Source organism: Schistocerca serialis, chromosome 2 (genome assembly GCF_023864345.2).
Source record: "Schistocerca serialis cubense isolate TAMUIC-IGC-003099 chromosome 2, iqSchSeri2.2, whole genome shotgun sequence".
Lineage (NCBI taxonomy): Eukaryota > Metazoa > Arthropoda > Insecta > Orthoptera > Acrididae > Schistocerca > Schistocerca serialis.
The window spans coordinates 742805261-742823506 of record NC_064639.1 but is presented as its reverse complement, the minus strand read 5'-3'; the positions used below and the strand labels follow the sequence as shown (position 1 = coordinate 742823506).

Below are 18246 nucleotides of genomic sequence, written 5' to 3'. Positions count from 1 at the left end.
CTTGATGTCACCGGGAAGGTGAAATAGTGATATTTTTCCTTCCAGTAGGGTAGTAGGATAAGTTCTTAGTTGACACATGGCACATAAAAATAGTGTCTGCAAATTTTCTGGCCTTTGAGTTCCTGAACCTGATTTGCTGGTTCTCTACAATTCGGTGCAGAAGCGTCAGTTTGCTCAATTAATAAGTGTTTAATATATTTTATCTATCTGAACGTTGAGCGTAATGATAAACTCATTTTGCACAAGGCATAAAGCAGTATCAAAGCACTCTAATTAACCCACCTCTGTGACCCTGTTTTAAAAGAAATATAGTAGGAGCTTCAATAACAAAGTCACATTTAAAATTTAAAGTTCTTAATAGAAGCCCAGTCAGTCTCAGAACAAGATTACAGAGCATATGTGGGTTTGTGAAGTCCTTTCTAGCAGATGAGAAGGAAACCGAGAGGGAAGATGATGGAGCTGCTGAATCGTTCACACCTTGAATACACGTTCTCACGAACCACGTGTTTGTCTATGCAGTAGAACAATAATTCGGCCATCTTTTAACGTCTTTTTGCTGTAATACATAAGATCCACAGTGTTTTTGACCTATGTTGTTGCAGCCGAGGTGCCGGACATACCACGAGGCTACCATTATATACCAGGCTACGCTCTAATCAAACTTCACCGCACTTACAAGAAGTGGCTGGAAGCCAAGAAGACCTGCGAGGAAGAGGGAGCTCAGCTGGCAGTACCACCAGACCGCTACGCCTATGACGGCCTGAAGCAGATCTTCCCCAAAGAGAAGGGCATATGGTACGCCTTCCTCGGAATCACCGATCAAGCCAGCGAAGGAGTATTCGTTGGGCTGGATGGTAACATTCCTACGATTTTAGTTGGTATATTTTGGTTTTTGTGGAGTTTACAAACGCTATTTACATCAAATGTGGAAAGAAGTGTGCAGATTGCTGATTATTTGTATGCATACATATCTGAAATTGAACCCTTAAATTATTCGTATTTTAGATCTTAATGACACAAGAGAAAATAATATCCCACACTTTGAATGATGGTTGTTAACTCCACATTTTCATTTCGACCAAGTAGCAGATCTCTGCCATCTTTCGTGGGGGTCTGCAATTATCAGTCACTGAAGCAGTTTTACGTCCTTGATTAGTCAGGTGACATTAGACAAATGGAAATCATTCGCGAATTTTCGCCCATTGGTCTTCCTTGTTTGAAAGAGACTTCGCCATTACTGAGCTGGATTCGCTTCTGTGTTATTCTGGATCGGTTGAATGCTTGTTAGGTGGAGTCGTGTTTGGAGGGAAAATTGCATTTGTCTGACGGAGATCCGTACTACGGTGCAGATTCTATAATGAATTTGCCTACTTTGAGGCAGATACAGCGACCGCGGAAGCCAATGGAACGGACAAGTTGGACAGATATCTGTGTATATGAGCAAGCAGATATCCCCACGATACAATCCTACTCGTCTACAGTAGCAGTTCCAAACAGCTGCAGGAGTGCAAATGTCAACACAAACGATGCTAAATAGGCTCCATGAGCAAGAATTTAATGCCGGAACATGTCGCATGGGCACGAAACCGCTGTTTGTAGAATTGGCAGCAATGATATACAACTCTCTTTTCTGATGAGACCCTTATCAGTCTCCACTCTGAAAATACTGATATTCGTGTATGGAGGCAACGAGGACAGCATTTACACCCTGTGTCGTAGAACGTCACCCTTATCAAGATAGTTCAGATAGGTTTTCGGTGGATTCAAATGGTTCAAATGGCTCTGAGCACTATGGGACTTAACATCTGTGGTCATCAGTCCCCTAGAACTTAGAACTACTTATACCTAACTAACCTAAGGACATCACACACATCCATGCCCGAGGCAGGATTCGAACCTGCGACCGTAGCAGTCGCAGATTCGAATCCTGTCTCGGGCATGGATGTGTGTGATGTCCTTAGGTTAGTTAGGTATAAGTAGTTCTAAGTTCTAGGGGACTGATGACCACAGATGTTATGTCCCATAGTGCTCAGAGCCATTTGTACCATTTTTTATTAGTATTGAGCCGCTTGTGTGTGTCATGTGGCTAGGCTCTATCTCGTTGAAACTGGTACGATCTTTTCACAGTGCAGAGTCAACCAGAATCAGTTAATGAACTCCAATAAGTCAGTGATAACGAATGCTGTTTCTTTGCCATTAATTTTCAAATGTTGATACAGCTACGTGAACGCACGCTGTTTGCCAAACACTATCCTACGTAACCTCTGTTAGTATTGCGGTGATACGTGTGGATACCGATACAATCTGTGCAGTATGCAAGTACTAGATAAGCAGACTAGTTTCTTCCTCCGCGTTGAATTTATGAAAGCGTGTGTGTGTGTATGTGTGAGAGAGGGAAAGAAAGAGAGAGAGAGAGAGAGAGAGAGAGATTCTGTTCCTGTTTAAAGTAACGAGTGAGATAGCGTTTCCAAATTGTTACACTGATGTATTAGACGCACACGTTTTCCATGCCATAATATCATGGCTCGATTATCACGTCTTCTGGCAGTAGCCAATGTTTTTCTTTTAATAGACATAGCCCTTTCATCTTCCCCTTGCGTGTGTGGGGTGGTGTTGTGGTTAAGACACTGGACTCGTATTTGGAAGCCGAGCGGTTTGAGGATCCATGTCATGGACTGCGCGGTCCCTCCTGCCAGAGGTTCGGGCCCTCCCTCGGGCACGGGGGTGTGTGTTGTTCTTAGCATAATTTAGTTTAAGTAGTGGGCAGATCTAGGGACCGATGACCTCAGCAGTTTGTCCCTTAGGGATTTGCACACATTTGAACATTTCGCATTTGGGAGGAGTTGGGTTCAAATTCTAGTAAGACTTCCCAGTTGTAGGCTCTAGTCTTTCTAGTAATCATTCGAGAGAAATGCAGGGCTGATACCAATGAAACAGATATGGCTGAATTTCTGACCTGTGTGAACCGTCAATTAGGGCGATTTACAAACAACAACTCAACTACACATGTTATTCCAAAAACGTTATCGTGGAAGTAGGGGCCGGGAGGTACTGGTGAAATAACACACACTGCTAAGGTTATCTTTTTATTTTAAAAGGCTTTCTCAGTAATAAATTTTTAAGTCTGGCATTAAAAGAAACCATTTCAAAACAATTTCGAATAGTTGACAAATTTTCTTTATGAAAGGAGATTGCCAGGTACGACGATAACAACTCCCCAATAGTAAGATTTTAACTTGACACACACATATATAAGACAACAATTTAAAAAAAGCTCTTTTAAGTAGCTGGCAAATTTTCCCTATGTAAAGGATATTGCAAGGTATGACGTTAACAACTTCCCAATAATAAGATTTTAAACTTGTTGTATCTATAAGAGAGCAGTTCTTTCAAAGAAGCACCTTTAAGTAGCTAGTTTGTACTAAAGCTAAAATAGTTGTCTCTCGACAGTCACATAACTTATATTACACCTATCAGTTGTTACATGATAAATGTGAATAAGCCATCACAGAAACCTTCACATTACAGGCAGTTCCCAAAAAAAATTTTCCTTTGCTCGGTGAGGGAGTGACACGTGTAAGGGCCCAAATTACAATAGGCAGAATAGTTATTGGTGGTCTACAGGGCCACAGCAGATCAGTCTCAAAACTTCCATTACAAGCCACCACCTTCCGGAGTTACCCAAAACCAGAAGATGTAGCAAGGTCGGCGCCTGCACAGACTCTGAACCACAGAGACACGCGACACCGACCCTAAATCACCCAATCGAGGAGTCAATGAAACGGCCCGACCAAGAAGCAATTACCACGTTCCCGCGGACAGGCAAACGAAAACTGTGGTCGGACGACCCCAACAAAACCACTGGTGAAGAAACTCATACACTTCAGTAGAACTTGAAAACCTTCTGTAACTCTGTTACGTAACAACAGTACTTAACTTCTCACACTCAACCACAGCGCCGGGAACACGTTGCACTTCCAAATGCTCGTCAGAGCCAACCGCTGCCAGTGGTTTCAACGGCCGATATGAAGACATACGGTCCCACGCGCTGATCTCCTCCACCACGGATACTAAGCTTCATAAGCCACGTACATGCGGGTAAGGCAGACTTAGCCCCTGACAGCCAAGAGCTCGGGAAAATCACATGGCGAGCAGTTCACGACCAACAACAGGGCCCCGCTCGCGCCACAACCTCTCTCGGTCACCGCCCAGTACATACTGCCTAGATCGTCACGCAACCGTACACTTGATCCACCTCCCGCCAGAGGGCGGTAGCGATCCAAAAAGCGCCCCAAACCGAAAGCACCACCGCAAACACTAGACACGAAGCGAAAGCATTTCGCCTGGCGTGCTTTTCGAAGAGCCGGGCGCAACTATGGCTCACCGTGTATCTGTAATAAATAGTAGCTCTGTTGAAAGCGTTGTTGACTAGCGATGACAACTAATACTCCATCGCTCCAGATTCTTTTTTGAAATACGAGGGGTACTGATAACGACAACGGACATAATAGATATACTGTGACAGGTGTTAATCCCGGCACCGTTGTTAAGCTTTCTGTAGAGTCTATTGAACACGCTGTAGAACCAACAATACAAACAATTCCTACCACAGAATGAATATTGTGAAATCATTCTCCATGTACGTATTATTCTCAAAAACTGACTGAACATAGGCAAACGAATTTATTTCTGAATTCGCAAATCTGTCCGTAGCAGAAACGGCAGCTCTGAAAATGTGGCTGAACAAAGGTGCTTTGTTAAGCGTAGAATATTCGTTTCCCAACAGCAATTGAAAATTATGCACTCCTAACATCTTACTCAAATCATACGCATCGAATTGTTTACAAATGCAGACACCGTCTTCATACCTTCCAAGAAATTCTTCAGAGAGTGCGTGGCATGGCCAGTCTGTTAGGAAGGTTCTTCCCACCGGTTCGAGAATATCGATGGGAGGAATATAATTTCGTTAAGACTCTACAAAATTCACTTAAATCCACACATAAGTAGACTGATCAAGGAGCTACGGCGTGTGAACTTTCTGTCTCACTCAGTACTTCACCGCTTCACTAATAGCGGCCTCCCAATCCGACGATGTTGAGAAAAAAGCACTGGCGGTACTTCTGCGCAGACTGCGACGTTACGTGGGCGACATCTAGTGTTCTGCAGTGGTCTTACGTCTGACGTACTGAGCTTAACAAGTCTACCTGCAAAAAAGGTGAAGCATCTAGAAGACATGACCAGTGTAACTTCGTCCACGTACTCACCATCAGTTAGTGTGTAAATAAGTAGATTTGCAATTCTCTCTGAAAGGTGTGCAGCTACCTGAGTGCACTAATGTTGTTCCTCTTTAATGTTGTTATCACGCCGACAGGATATATGAGGAGTATGAACAGCTAAAGATGTTCAGCGATCACTTTCAATGCCACTGAGATTCCACATAGGCGTGTGAGACAGCATTATCAGCACCGGAAGGCAGTCTGAAGGGAGCGTCATTGTGGGTCTCTGTTTGACCCGCCAGTCGAAAAGCGCAGTATCCGGATTTGTAGGAGCTTGATGTGTGTGGGTGATTTGATTTTGAACTGCATCGAAACGTGACGGCAGCCATACTCTCCATCAAGATTCTGGTCGATCGTGTTTCACCAACGTACGGCAGTATCGCCGTATTGTGCACCATGACATTTACGCCTACGAACCAGGGACACGCAGTGAACTCCCTGTAAAATTCTGCGTCATACCGCAGCATTGGTTGGAGACTAGCAACATCTAGGCTATAAAAGAAAAAAATACAGTCCCATGTGTGGCCTGGCGTTAACACCACCAAACAAACGGCTGCGTTGGGAGTGGTCGTGACCTGGGAATACTGACTGCTAGTGTATGGCCTCGTATTGCGTTCAGTGACGAAGCTCGGTTCTAACCATACCGAACGACACTCGTCGGCGAGTGTGCTGTCAAAATGGCGTAGAGGTCCTTGTGCTGCCTGACATGCGACAGCATGTCTTTTGACATTTTCCACGCACATAGCACGTGCCTGTACGAGCTGTCTTGCTGTCGCGGTACTCCTTTGGCCAGGAAGATCCGCTGATGTCTCCTCGATAGAACGTGTGTGGAGCCAGCTTGGACATCAACTCCGTGCCAGTGGCAGTATGAAGGATGCCAAGGACAATTTAAAATATTGGTGGAATAGCTTGGTCCAACCGAATTAGTGCATGCACTAGACGGGGTGCAACGTCATATTGATAAGTGGGATCATACTGCCAAGTCTTTTATAAATTTGACTCGACGTTGTGATCACGTATCATCTCAACCTGCAAAGTTTCGTTTCATTTCCTGCTCCCCTTTTAACTGCTTCGGTTTGTCAGGCTCTGCAGTTACTCATAGCTGGCAGTTCTACAAAGAGTCTTCCTCAGATGATACTTTTACGAGCATTGCTGAGACTGCGTACTAAGCTTGAGCTTCTATCTTAGATTGCCGCTATGTGATTTTAGTGTGTTGCAAATTTTGTAGCTGTTGGACAAATCCCACCACGAAAGAAAACGTGAAAATAAATTCGGTTTCACTGACGTATTTCTAATTTCAAGTAAATTTATCTGGACACCATTATAGCACTAACAATGACGTAGGACACGCTGTTTCCCATTTATTACGATCTCAGGATATCAAGTTCTTTTCAAGCTGGTTTTTAAATTTTCGTCAGACGCATGGGTCGGTATTTTGGTCACTGCATTTTTACTTGTTCAATAAACATCATGAAATATTATATGTATGTAACACATTTACTGAAATAATTTCGTGTGTATACAGTTTCCTTTTGTTACAGTAGAGCACCAGGTATCAGAAACAGTTTTGGACGGGGGCTATCGGATAACTGATATTTTTGATAACCGATCGTTTACTGAAACATGTTGTACCAATGCTACGAAACAGATATACTACGTTAAACACAAAAGTATAAATATACATTGCGTGTCACATTTTATAATTAACACAACTGAATGCACAACATAGCTTGAAAAGTTCAATACTGCTGTTATGGTACAATTTAATAAAATAATTCGAAAATATGTTTTTGTTTCAAAGTTGAGAATATTCTCTTTTTGCGCTAAATGTCGAAAAATGTTTTAAAGACAGTGTGAGTCATGTTACTCATTTTGTTATGATCACTTCGTAGTTTTCTCATGGCTGTGAAGTGGTTCCTCGCAGGATGATCCCTTTTCATCACAGACGTTGGCACTGGTCTTGGTACCCGACGACAAGGAATTACTTCATCGTCCGTAAATACTTGATTGCAAGTCATCATCTTCTTCCAGACTGTCTTGAATGACTTCGAGATTGCAAGATAATGCTTTTTTAGTTCGAGGACAGGTACAGTGCTACACCATTCTATAGAAATTATTGTCTCCATCCACGAATTCTTTTAGTTTTTATCTGTGACATGCAATATTTTTATTCCATTATTGCAGAGGTAATATGTAGGCTTCTCTGATGCGCAAATGTGGCCTGTGTGTTCCAATAACATTTTCCCATACCATAGCAGCGATGTGTAATTTGGTTCCCCTCAATCCATGCGCTGACGATCGTGAGAAATTATGAATTTATTTCTTGTCCTTGAGTACATGCTGGTATTAACCATGTGTTAACTGTGGTACCTTAAATACGATTTCTTGACATTTTCATTGTTTTCATGTGCAAACTTCCACCTTCATTGTCAAGTAGACTCACAAATTTGGTAATGGGATCAATGTTGTTTTTAATGTCCGAATTTGATACATTTCCAACTTCATATTCCGAGCTAATTTGAACCACTAACACTTGTTTACCTGGCCTACTACTTTAAGTTTATAGGAAAAACTAAGAACGAAGATTTCAGTTTTCGTTACCATTGCTAACTGCACAAAAACAGCATTACCGGCCAGAAACATAGGTTCAGACGTCAACGCAGAATACACATAACGGCGATTTGTACTGAGGGGGAAACTGCAGAGCCGATGAGCTCAGCGCCAGCAGAGCTTATGCATGGAACTCCTATAAATCTGAACATGACGACAAGAACGTAATCGGCCAACAAATATTTAGTTTCAAAAGTATTCAGACTATTTACGCTCTACTGCACTTTTTTCCTAGGCTATGGTTAAGTTCATTTGTCTATCATAAAATGAAGACTTCCACAACCGGATGATTTAGTTGCTGGTTCGTCTTCCGGTATGTAAGGCCATGGTCCATGGAAAACTTTTGTTCACGCAGCTTTGTACGAAACGTGAGGAACAAAAATGTTTCACAGACCACGACCAGTCAGTCGAGAAGTTTCTTATGTCTTGTTCCACTGTAATACCTGCCGCAGGACTCCCAGCGTGACGTAAGTATATACGAGGGCTATCCGCAAAGTATATTACGTTTTGGAATTAAAAATAAATAAAGTATTTGAAAAAAAATTTATTATATACAGATGAACGCCACACTTAAATACTACTTTTCTACATAGTTGCCATTTAAATTAAGGCACTTATCGTAGCGATGGACGAGCTTGGAAATTCCTTCGTCGTAAAATTCGGCCGCCTGCGCCTTCAACCACGTAATGACTGTCTTTTGGGACAGAAAAATGTGATTTTTGTGGATTTCCTGGAAAGAGGCACTACAGTAAATTCTCAAAGGTATTGCCAAACTCTGCACAACCTCAGAAGAGCAATACAAAACAAGCACAGGGGAAAGTTGGGCTCAAAGATCTTGCTGATTCACGACAACGCCCGGGCCCACACGGCAAATGCTACTCGTGAAGTTCTCGAATCTTTTAAGTGGGAGTTGTTTCCTCATCCGCCATATAGTCCCGACCTGGTACCGAGCGACTTCCACTTATTCCCAGCAATGAAGAAGTGGTTGGCTATGCAGCGTTTTGATGACGACGCACAGCTTCAAGAAGAGGTAACCACGTGGTTGAAGGCGCAGGCGGCCGAATTTTACGACGAAGGAATTTCCAAGCTCGTCCATCGCTACGATAAGTGCCTTAATTTAAATGGCAACTATGTAGAAAAGTAGTATTTAAGTGTGGCATTCACCTGTATACAATAAAAAAAATTCCAATACTTTATTTATTTTTAATTCCAAAACGTAATGTGCTTTGTGGATAGCTCTCGTAGTTCACCAAATCTCGTTTCTTATTAACTCACTTATTCTGCATCAGGTCGCCCAGTGTCGTACCTGCCATGGATGCCTAACGAGCCTAGCAACGGTAATGGCGATGGCGAGGACTGCGTCGACGTCCGCAATGACGGACTGCTGAACGACGGAAAATGCGGTGGTGTAGAGCCATTCCTCTGCGAGCGCCGTCTTACGGTGGGCGTACCCAATTCCTACACGTGGTCCGAGGAAGCAGGGCGCTTCTACAAGGTCCACGAGGAGAAAAAGGTGTATGCGGCGGCAGCCCAAGTTTGCCGTTCCGAGAACGCGACGCTGGCTGTACCTGACACTTGGAGCCGAGGTCTGACGGTGTTGCGTCTCTTAGAGCCGACCTACAATGGCTACCTCTTGGGCTTCAAGGATGAGGCTGTCGAAGGCGACTTCGTTACTGAAACAGGTTGGTACAGATATTTCTTATTTTGTATTTCTCCTGACTACTCCGCAAAACATAACATCCACAATGGGCGTAATACTGTCGGATCAGAGTAAATACCACAAAAATAATGCACTAGTTATTTCTTGCGCCCGACAACTTTAGACATTGCACTGAGAAGTAGCAAACCTCACTACTACCTTTGCTCTTGGGTCTCGAGAATGCAATATTAGGATTATCTTCCTTGGTTATCCTCTAACTGCATGATTAACAACCAGTTGCAATTTTAAGCAAAAATACGAAACCAGTCAGAACATTATGACTGCCGATTCGCTATCGATATAAAACTGTCTAGGAGATAGCAGTGTGACGTGGAAAGGTGTGACTGCCAGTCAGACACACGCACGGTGCATATAGTGTCAATAAGAGTGCTGTAGAATCGGGAAGGCGCGTGATCTGAGTTTGACGGAAGGCAGACTGCGATGGTCCGGAAACTACACAACTCATCGGGTGTTTTCAACACGTGGCGAAACCAATGTGAAACCACGTCCAGGCGTCGTCGAGTCGGGCAGCCACCCCTCATTACAGATGTTGGACGTCGTGGGCTCAACAAACTGGTAAAATCCCGGCGGAGGTTCGAGTCCTCCCTCGGGCATGGGTGTGTGTGTTTGTCCTTAGGATGATTTAGATTAAGTAGTGTGTAACCTTAGGGACTGATGACCTTAGCAGTTAAGTCCCATAAGATTTCACACACATTTGAAACTGGTAAAACAGGACAGGCGGTGAACTGTGGTGAAACTAACATCAAATTTTTCATACTGGGCGGAGTACAAGTGTGTCTGAACACACGTCGTGTCGAACATTCGTAACGGTGGACGTCCACAGATGACGACCTATGCGTATGCCATTGTTAACACCACGACATCGGCAACAACGACTGAAACAGGCAAGCCACCATCGGCACTGGACGTTGGCGCAGTTGCAAAGCTTTGCATGATCTGATGAATCCCGACACTCTCTTTATTATGCCAATGGGAGGGCGTGAATCCGTCGTCTTCCAGGGGAACTGCTCCTTGACACCTGTACTGTGAGACGGAGACAAGCTGGCGGCGGCTTTATTGTACTCTGGGGAACATGCAAGTGGAGCTCATGCAAGACACCATGGAGGCCAAAGGGTATGGCACACTGGCTGCAGACTACGTACACCCCTTCGTGACTATCGTGTTTCCCGGCGACATTGGCTTTTTTTAACAAAATAATGCGCAGCATCACAAGACCGGAAGTGTGGTGGAATGGTTCGAGTAATTCAGTGGCGAATTCCAATTGATCTGCTGGTCTTCCAGCTCGCCAGATTTGAACTCGATTGAACACATCTTGGATGTGATGGAACGTGGCGTCAGAGCTCACCACCCCCTCTCTGGAATTTACGGAAATTAGGTGGCTTGTGTGTGCAGATATGATGCCATCTCTTTCCAGCGACCTACCAACGCCTCGTTGCTTCAGCGCCACGACGCCTCACTGCTCTTATCCGTGCCAAAGGTGGACATACTGCTAGGTGGACATAACGTTCTGGATGATCAGTGTACGCTGTAAGTACACTTCTGAAAATTTAGAAACATTGATTTATTGACAGAACGTAAACAGGAATAAACTAGTTTGAGAAAGAAAAATTATGAAATATATATTAACGTGACACCAAATAAATCTATAATCACCACAGCATAGCTCAGGAAGGAACTATAAAGAAAGCCTGTTTCTGGCTGAATTGCTGAAAAGTCAATTAATTCAACAGCATACTGTTCCTCTTGCTGTAGTGATAATACTGTTTCTGGAAAGAACTGAAATTCTTTCTTATCAGGTGTCTAAATACCGCTTGTCATTAATTTTAAGCCGTATTAACTAGACGATAATGTTAAACAACTATCGAAGTAGTAATCTAGCTACACATTGTGTTTATTATCCACAAGACGACGCTCTCTTGTCAATGGAATAAGCTAAAACTGGAAAAGCACTTAATATTAATGATAAGCAATGTTTCATCCATCTTCGAGTAAACAAAATGGGGTGAAACTTGGCTTCATGAACACAATGTAAGTTAATAGTTAACGAGTTGATTTCGCACATTCTGAACTGAAATACGAATCTCTGACACTGTAATACATAATTTATTTTATTTTTAATGTTTGTCAGATAACGCGCATACACACTGGATGGTCAACCTCAGTGATTTATCCTTTTTCTGTTTAATAATACCTCATTAACTGGCTGAACACTTCTGATTACAATGTCGTCGCTATCCTCATATTTTTGAGATTACATGTCATCTGAAAAATTAATTTCGTGGTTTTACCAGAAAATGTCCCACCGGTTTTCCCCTTTTTTGTTTTCTGACAAAAAGCACCATTTGTGTAAAATTTTAACTCTGTACAGTAGTAGCGAAATAGTGTATTTCATATAGCTGAACAAACAAGACATTTTACCAAGGATTTTGGAGGTTAAATGAATTTCATCCATAGTGGATGCTGTTGAACTCCGTGACTGTTCCTTTATAGGGTGTAGAAAAACCGATTTTGGAGTTTATTCCTGATTGAAGGCAAAAGGCAGGAATTTCAAGTTCCATGATAATTATTCTCTTCCCCGTAGCGTAACCCTTAACTCATTGAGGTCTGGAAAAAAAAGACAGGTAGATGTGGAGCGTCTCGTCCTGATCCTTCGCATTGGAATGAAAAATGCTTAAGGCCAATCAGAGTACTTTCTTTGATTTCCAGGATATTTTTGCAACTCTAAGAGGTTCCCAAACGTAGTCATAGCTGTCGCACTTACGAAACGCTGTGGGTGGCTAAATGGAACTTAGAGCTCTACAAAGTCTCGCTGTCGCACTTGTGCAGGAAATGAAATCAAAGTAAATGATTCTGTACAAATTCTAACTTGCTGAATTCAATACAATTATGTGCTTTTCAGTGGGTAAGTATATATCTTATACCTTGTAGCTACAAATAGGCCGGACTTTATCGACAACGTCAGTACAGAAACGGGGATTAGCGATAATGTGTCATTATAGCTACTATTGTTGCGGAAGTTAATGAATCAGTTAAGAAGGCTATGAGAGTGTTTCTGCTAGAAAAAGTAGATAAGCATTTGGACAGTGAAATGAGATCACTTAGTTCGAGAAAAATGGACGTAGGAGAATTATGGGTAAAAGTTTAAGAATATTGTATATTGTGGTCTTGAGAATAATGTGCCTAGTAAGTGGATTAAGGACAGAAAACTCCCACTCTGGTTTAATTACGGGTTTCGGAAAATGCTGGGGAAACAAGAGTCCGTTGCACTCTTGCCTCAAAAAAGAACGCTCAAATGACGACAAGCAAAGGTTAGTAGTGATTCGTGCATCTGTGAACAGATCTATGCGTGAAGCATACATCATACCTTAGCAAACGACGTGACAGAGTACCGGAGAAAATTCTGGTCCTACGCAAAATGGCTAAGTGTGACTTGTTGACCATTGTGGTGTGGCAGTTGAAGATAGCAAATCGAAAGCCGAAGTTTAAAATTTCACGTTCAAGCAATCGTTCATGCAAGAGAATCGTACAATATACCGTCGTTCGACCATCGAACAGACTCAGCTGCGGACGACATGATAATAAGCGTCCCTGGCGTAGAGAAACAACTGTAGGAGTTGAAAACAAATAAGTAACCAAATACGGGTGGAAACCCAAATCAATTTTCAAAGAGTACTCTACGGCACTGACTCTTTATTTAGCTTGCATTTATCGGGAATCTTTCGCCCAGGGCAATATTCCAAGGGACTGGTAAAGAGAGCAGTTGACTCTTGTGTATGAGAAGGGCAAAAGAACCGAGCCGCAAAATTACAGACCAACATCTCTAACATCGGTTTGCTGCAGAGTCCTTTCAGTTCGAATACAATACATTTTGTTGAGACAGAGAAGCTTATGTCCATGAATTAGCATGGGTTTAGAAAGCATCGCTGCTTCGAAACTCAGTTTGCCCTTTTCTAACATGATATACTGCGAACTGTCGATGAAGGGCAACCGATAGATTCCGTATTTCTAGATTTTTGGGAAGTGTTTGACACGGTGCCCCATTGCAGGCCGTTAAAGAAGGCACGGACTTATGGAATAGCTTCACAGATAAGTGAGTGGCTCAGAGATTTCTTAAAAAAAAGAGCCCAGTATGTTGGTCTCGATGGTGAGTGTTCATCACAGACAAGGGTGTCGTGAGAAGAGTCCTAGGGAAGTGCGACATGACTTTACTCTCTACATACATAAATAATGTGGAGGACAGCGTGGGCAGTAATCTGTGGCTGTATGCTGATGATGCTGCGGCGCACGGCAAGGTGTCGCAGTTTCTCGTTGGTGTGATGCATGACAGCTAGCTCTAAATGTAAAAGAATGTAAGTTAATGCGTGTGAGTAGGAAAATGAAACCCGTAATTTCCGGATACAGCATTACTAGTGTCTTGCTTGGTACAGTCACTTCGTTGCAATATCTCGGCGTAACGTTGCGAAGCGATATGAAATGGAACGAGCGTGTGAGGATTGTGGTAGGAAAGTCGAATGGTCAACTTTTGTTCTACTGGAAGAATTTTAGGAAAGAGTGGTTTATCTGTAAAGCAGAGCGCATGTAGGACGCCAGTGCGAGCCTATCTTAAGTTCTGCTCAAGTGTTTGGGATGCGTACTAGGTCGGATTAAAGGAAGACGTCGAAGCAGCTCAGAGATGGGGTGATATATTTGTTACTGGTAAGTTCTAACATCAAGCAAGTGTTATGGAGAGGCTTCGGGAACTCAAATGGGAATCCCTGGAGAAAAGGCGATATTCTTTTTGAGGGATTCTGCTGACAAGATTTAGAGAAACGACATTCGAAGCTGACTGCAGTACGATTCTGCTGTCTCCAACATACATTGCACGTAAGGACCAAGAAGATAAGATAAGAGTATTTAGAGCTCACCCGAAAGCATAGTCTGCCCCTATAGTTGAGTTGTCAGCGTGACGGATTGCCGTCCTACGTGCCCGGGTTCGATTCCCGGCAGGGTCGGGGATTTTCTCCACTCATGGACTGGATGTTGTGCTGTCTTCATCATCATTTCATCCCCATCCGGCGCGCAGGTCCCCAATGTGGCGTCGAATGTAATAAGACCTGCAACAAGGTGGCCGGACCTGTCCCGCAATATACCTCCTGGCCAATGACGCCAAACGCTCATTTCCATTTCATCCAAAGGTGTAGAGACAGTCTTTTTGCCTCGTTTTATATACTACTGGAACAAGAAAGGAAATTACTAGTACTGGTACGGGGTACCGTCCGCCACGCGCAGTATGGTGGTTTGCGCAGTATCGATGTACGAGTAGATGTAGATGATTCAAAAGTGTGAGCACATAAACGTGTATCCACAAATAACTCACCAAAGATTCTTTCAGATGTTGCAGTTTAGATTCAAGATGAAAAGAAGTGACCCTTCTTCGATTCCTTTATATCTTGGTCAGTGAATTATCATGTCTTTGTTTAGTTTATCTCTTACAATTACATTTTTTCACATGCAACAGTAGCCGGTCACTGCATCAAATATGCTTCAAAGACTGTTATTGTAGTAGTTTATTATGGAAATTATTACAGTCAGTACTCCGTGGAGCACGTCAGCAACGCAGATTATGGAATGGGGTCATGGAGTTATTCGTTTCTGACCGGAATTTTCTCGATTTTCAAGTGTCTCTAATATTATTTCATGTGTATATATAGCTTTGTAGCTACGTTTGTGTTGTGTAGCAACTTGTCTTAGTGCGCATGTCTGGTTTATCGTTACTTTTTGTATTTCTGTATTATGTATGAAATGATAACTAAATCGACACCCTAGCTGCAAACAGGCGTTGATACACATCATTGGTGACATGTTGAAAATGTGTGCCCCGACCGGGACTCGAACCCGGGATCTCCTCCTTACAGGGCAGACGCTCTATCCATCTGAGCCACCGAGGGCACGGAGGATAATGCGCGTGGAGGGACTTATCGCTTGCACGCTCCCCGTGAAACCCTCATTCCCAGCATGTTCAGAAATGTTTAAATGTGTGTGAAATCTTACGGGAATTAACTGCTAAGGTCATCAGTCCCTAAGCTTACACACTACTTAACCTAAATTATCCTAAGAACAAACACATACACCCATGCCCGAGAGAGGACTCGTATCTCCGCCGGGACCCCCAGCATGTCCACACCACTACATTCGTAGTGCTCCTAACAGATGTCTGCGCATCACACTTATTAGTCGTGGCAGATTAATCTACCAAGTCCGGAACGAGTTGGGCATAGCGTGTGCGTTCGCACAAGAAGTTCAGTGGCCTGGTAGCCATATTTTAACTATATATATATGATGTATATCATCACCTGTTTGCAGCTAGGGTGTCGATTTAATATTAATACTATATTATTTCGATTTTATCTATTATCACGCTGCCACTTAGTGTTATTGTTACGTTTGGTCTGGGTGCAAGTCTATACATCCTGTCTCTTGCGTATTCTTTTTGTAATATTACTGAAATAGTGTCCATTGTTCTGACTGGGTCTGGATTCCTGAGAGAGTTGTACAAATTGTCGTGTATCATACTTTGTCGTCCGGCATTTGTATGCGCAGTGCGGTGTACTCCTACATGATCGAGGAGCCAATTTCCCTACAAGCTCGTTCTAAGTTCTGGCGGTTGTTCATCCCACCTTCGCTATGTATTAAACCGCCCTATCTTAAGATATGGTTTATCGGTGATACTTTCTTCTGCGAGCGCTCTTATTTTGTCCCTGAAACGCATCACCGTTCAATACGGCGATGTCGACTGGAAAGACGCCAAAGACTACGCAGAGGACTCAAGAGAGATAGTTACAATGGCTCCTCATAGCTGCAGAAGCACACCTCTCTGCCTGCACCTCACAGCAGTCATGATTGTCGCCAGCAGCAATTTCTGTGTCAAATTGCTTACCGCGAAGCATATAAAGGAATCAGAAGTTGCATAGAGGTATATTCTTGTGGTGCGTTAGTGGAAGTCTGTAACCTGCATTTGTCAGTTTCTGTAGCATTTTTCAGCCTGGTCTTCTACTGTTGGTATGTGGGTCTTGAAGGAAAGACCTTTGTTGACCGCAATTCTCTGGAATCGTGTCACAAGTTTTAGCTTTAAGTAACGTGTGAAGTGTTTTGTCCGGGACAGTCGTCAGTTTCATTTGTGTTGAAGTACGTCACTGGCTTTCTTAACAAGCTGTACTCCGAAGTTGGCCAACACCTCCACCAGCAGGTGGTCGGCATATGCTAGGATTCCATCACCGCTGTCAATGCTCCCCACGAGATGTACTAGAGGTTCCGTTGCTAGACCCCAGAAGATGGGCTTGAGGTGTGAGTGTGCCTTTGTAATTCTTTTGACCGCATCCCGTTTCTCTTCTGGCCACTCAGCAATCTTGGCCCTACAGTAATCCCGGGGGCTGTGGTACAGTGTGGCCGCTATCAGCAGCTCCCCAAGAAGCGCAAATATCTGAAGCCATCAGAGGTTGTCAAATGCTGCTGCGATGTCTGCCGTTGTTGTTGTGGTCTTTAGTCCTGAGACTGGTTTGATGCAGCTCTCCATGCTACTCTATCCTGTGCAAGCTTCTTCAACTCCCAGTACTTACTGCAAGCTACATCCTTCTGAATCTGCTTAGTGTATTCATCTCTTGGTCTCCCTCTACGATTTTTACCCTCCACGCTGCCCTCCAATGCTAAATTTGTGATCCCTTGATGCCTCAGAACATGCCCTACCAACCGGTCCCTTCTTCTTGTCAAGTTGTGCCACAAACTCCTCTTCTCCCCTATTCTATTCAATACCTCCTCATTAGTTACGTGATCCACCCATCTAATCTTCAGCATTCTTCTGTTGCACCACATTTCGAAAGCTTCTATTCTCTTCTTGTCCAATCTATTTATCGTCCATGTTTCACTTCCATACATGGCTACACTCCACACAAATACTTTCAGAAACGACTTCCTGACATTTAAATATATACTCGATGTTAAGAAATTCCTCTTCTTCAGAAACGCTTTCCTTGCCATTGCCAGTCTACATTTTATATTCTCTCTACTTCGACCATCGTCAGTTATTTTGCTCCTCAAATAGCAAAACTCCTTTACTACTTTAAGTGTCTCATTTCCTAATCTAATTCCCTCAGCATCACCCGACTTAATTCGACTACATTCCTTGATCCTCATTTTGCTTTTGTTGATGTTCATCTTATACCCTCCTTTCAAGACACTGTCCATTCCGTTCAGCTGCTCTTTCAAGTCCTTTGCTGTCTCTGACAGAATTACAATGTCATCGGCGAACCTCAAAATTTTTATTTCTTCTCCATGGATTTTAATACTACTCCGAATTTTTCTTTTGTTTCCTTCACTGCTTGCTCAATATACAGATTGAATAACATCGGGGAGAGGCCACAACCCTGTCTCACTCCCTTCCCAACCACTGCTTCCCTTTCATGTCCCTCGACTCATAACTGCCATCTGGTTTTTGTACAAATTGTAAATAGCCTTTCGCTCCCTGTATTTTACCTCTGCCACCTTCAGAATTTGAAAAAGAGTATTACAGTCAACATTGTCAAACGCTTTCTCTAAGTCTACAAATGCTAGAAACGTATGTTTGCCATTGCTTAGTCTTTCTTCTAAGATAAGGCGTAAGGTCAG

At 43.1% G+C, this 18246-nt stretch overlaps 1 protein-coding gene and 1 non-coding gene across 2 annotated transcripts in view; one reads left to right on the top strand and one right to left on the bottom strand.

The window, feature by feature from the left end:
• LOC126457948 (macrophage mannose receptor 1-like) overlaps positions 1 to 18246 on the top strand; it is a 66970-nt gene that overhangs the window by 44312 nt on the left and 4412 nt on the right. The window contains exons 4-5 of the mRNA XM_050094679.1: positions 603 to 854; positions 9176 to 9568. Coding sequence (XP_049950636.1) covers positions 603 to 854; positions 9176 to 9568 — 645 coding nt within the window. The remainder of the gene's footprint in view (positions 1 to 602; positions 855 to 9175; positions 9569 to 18246) is intronic.
• Trnat-ugu (transfer RNA threonine (anticodon UGU)) lies at positions 15460 to 15534 on the bottom strand. The gene has a single exon. It is a non-coding gene; the product is annotated as a tRNA-Thr (tRNA).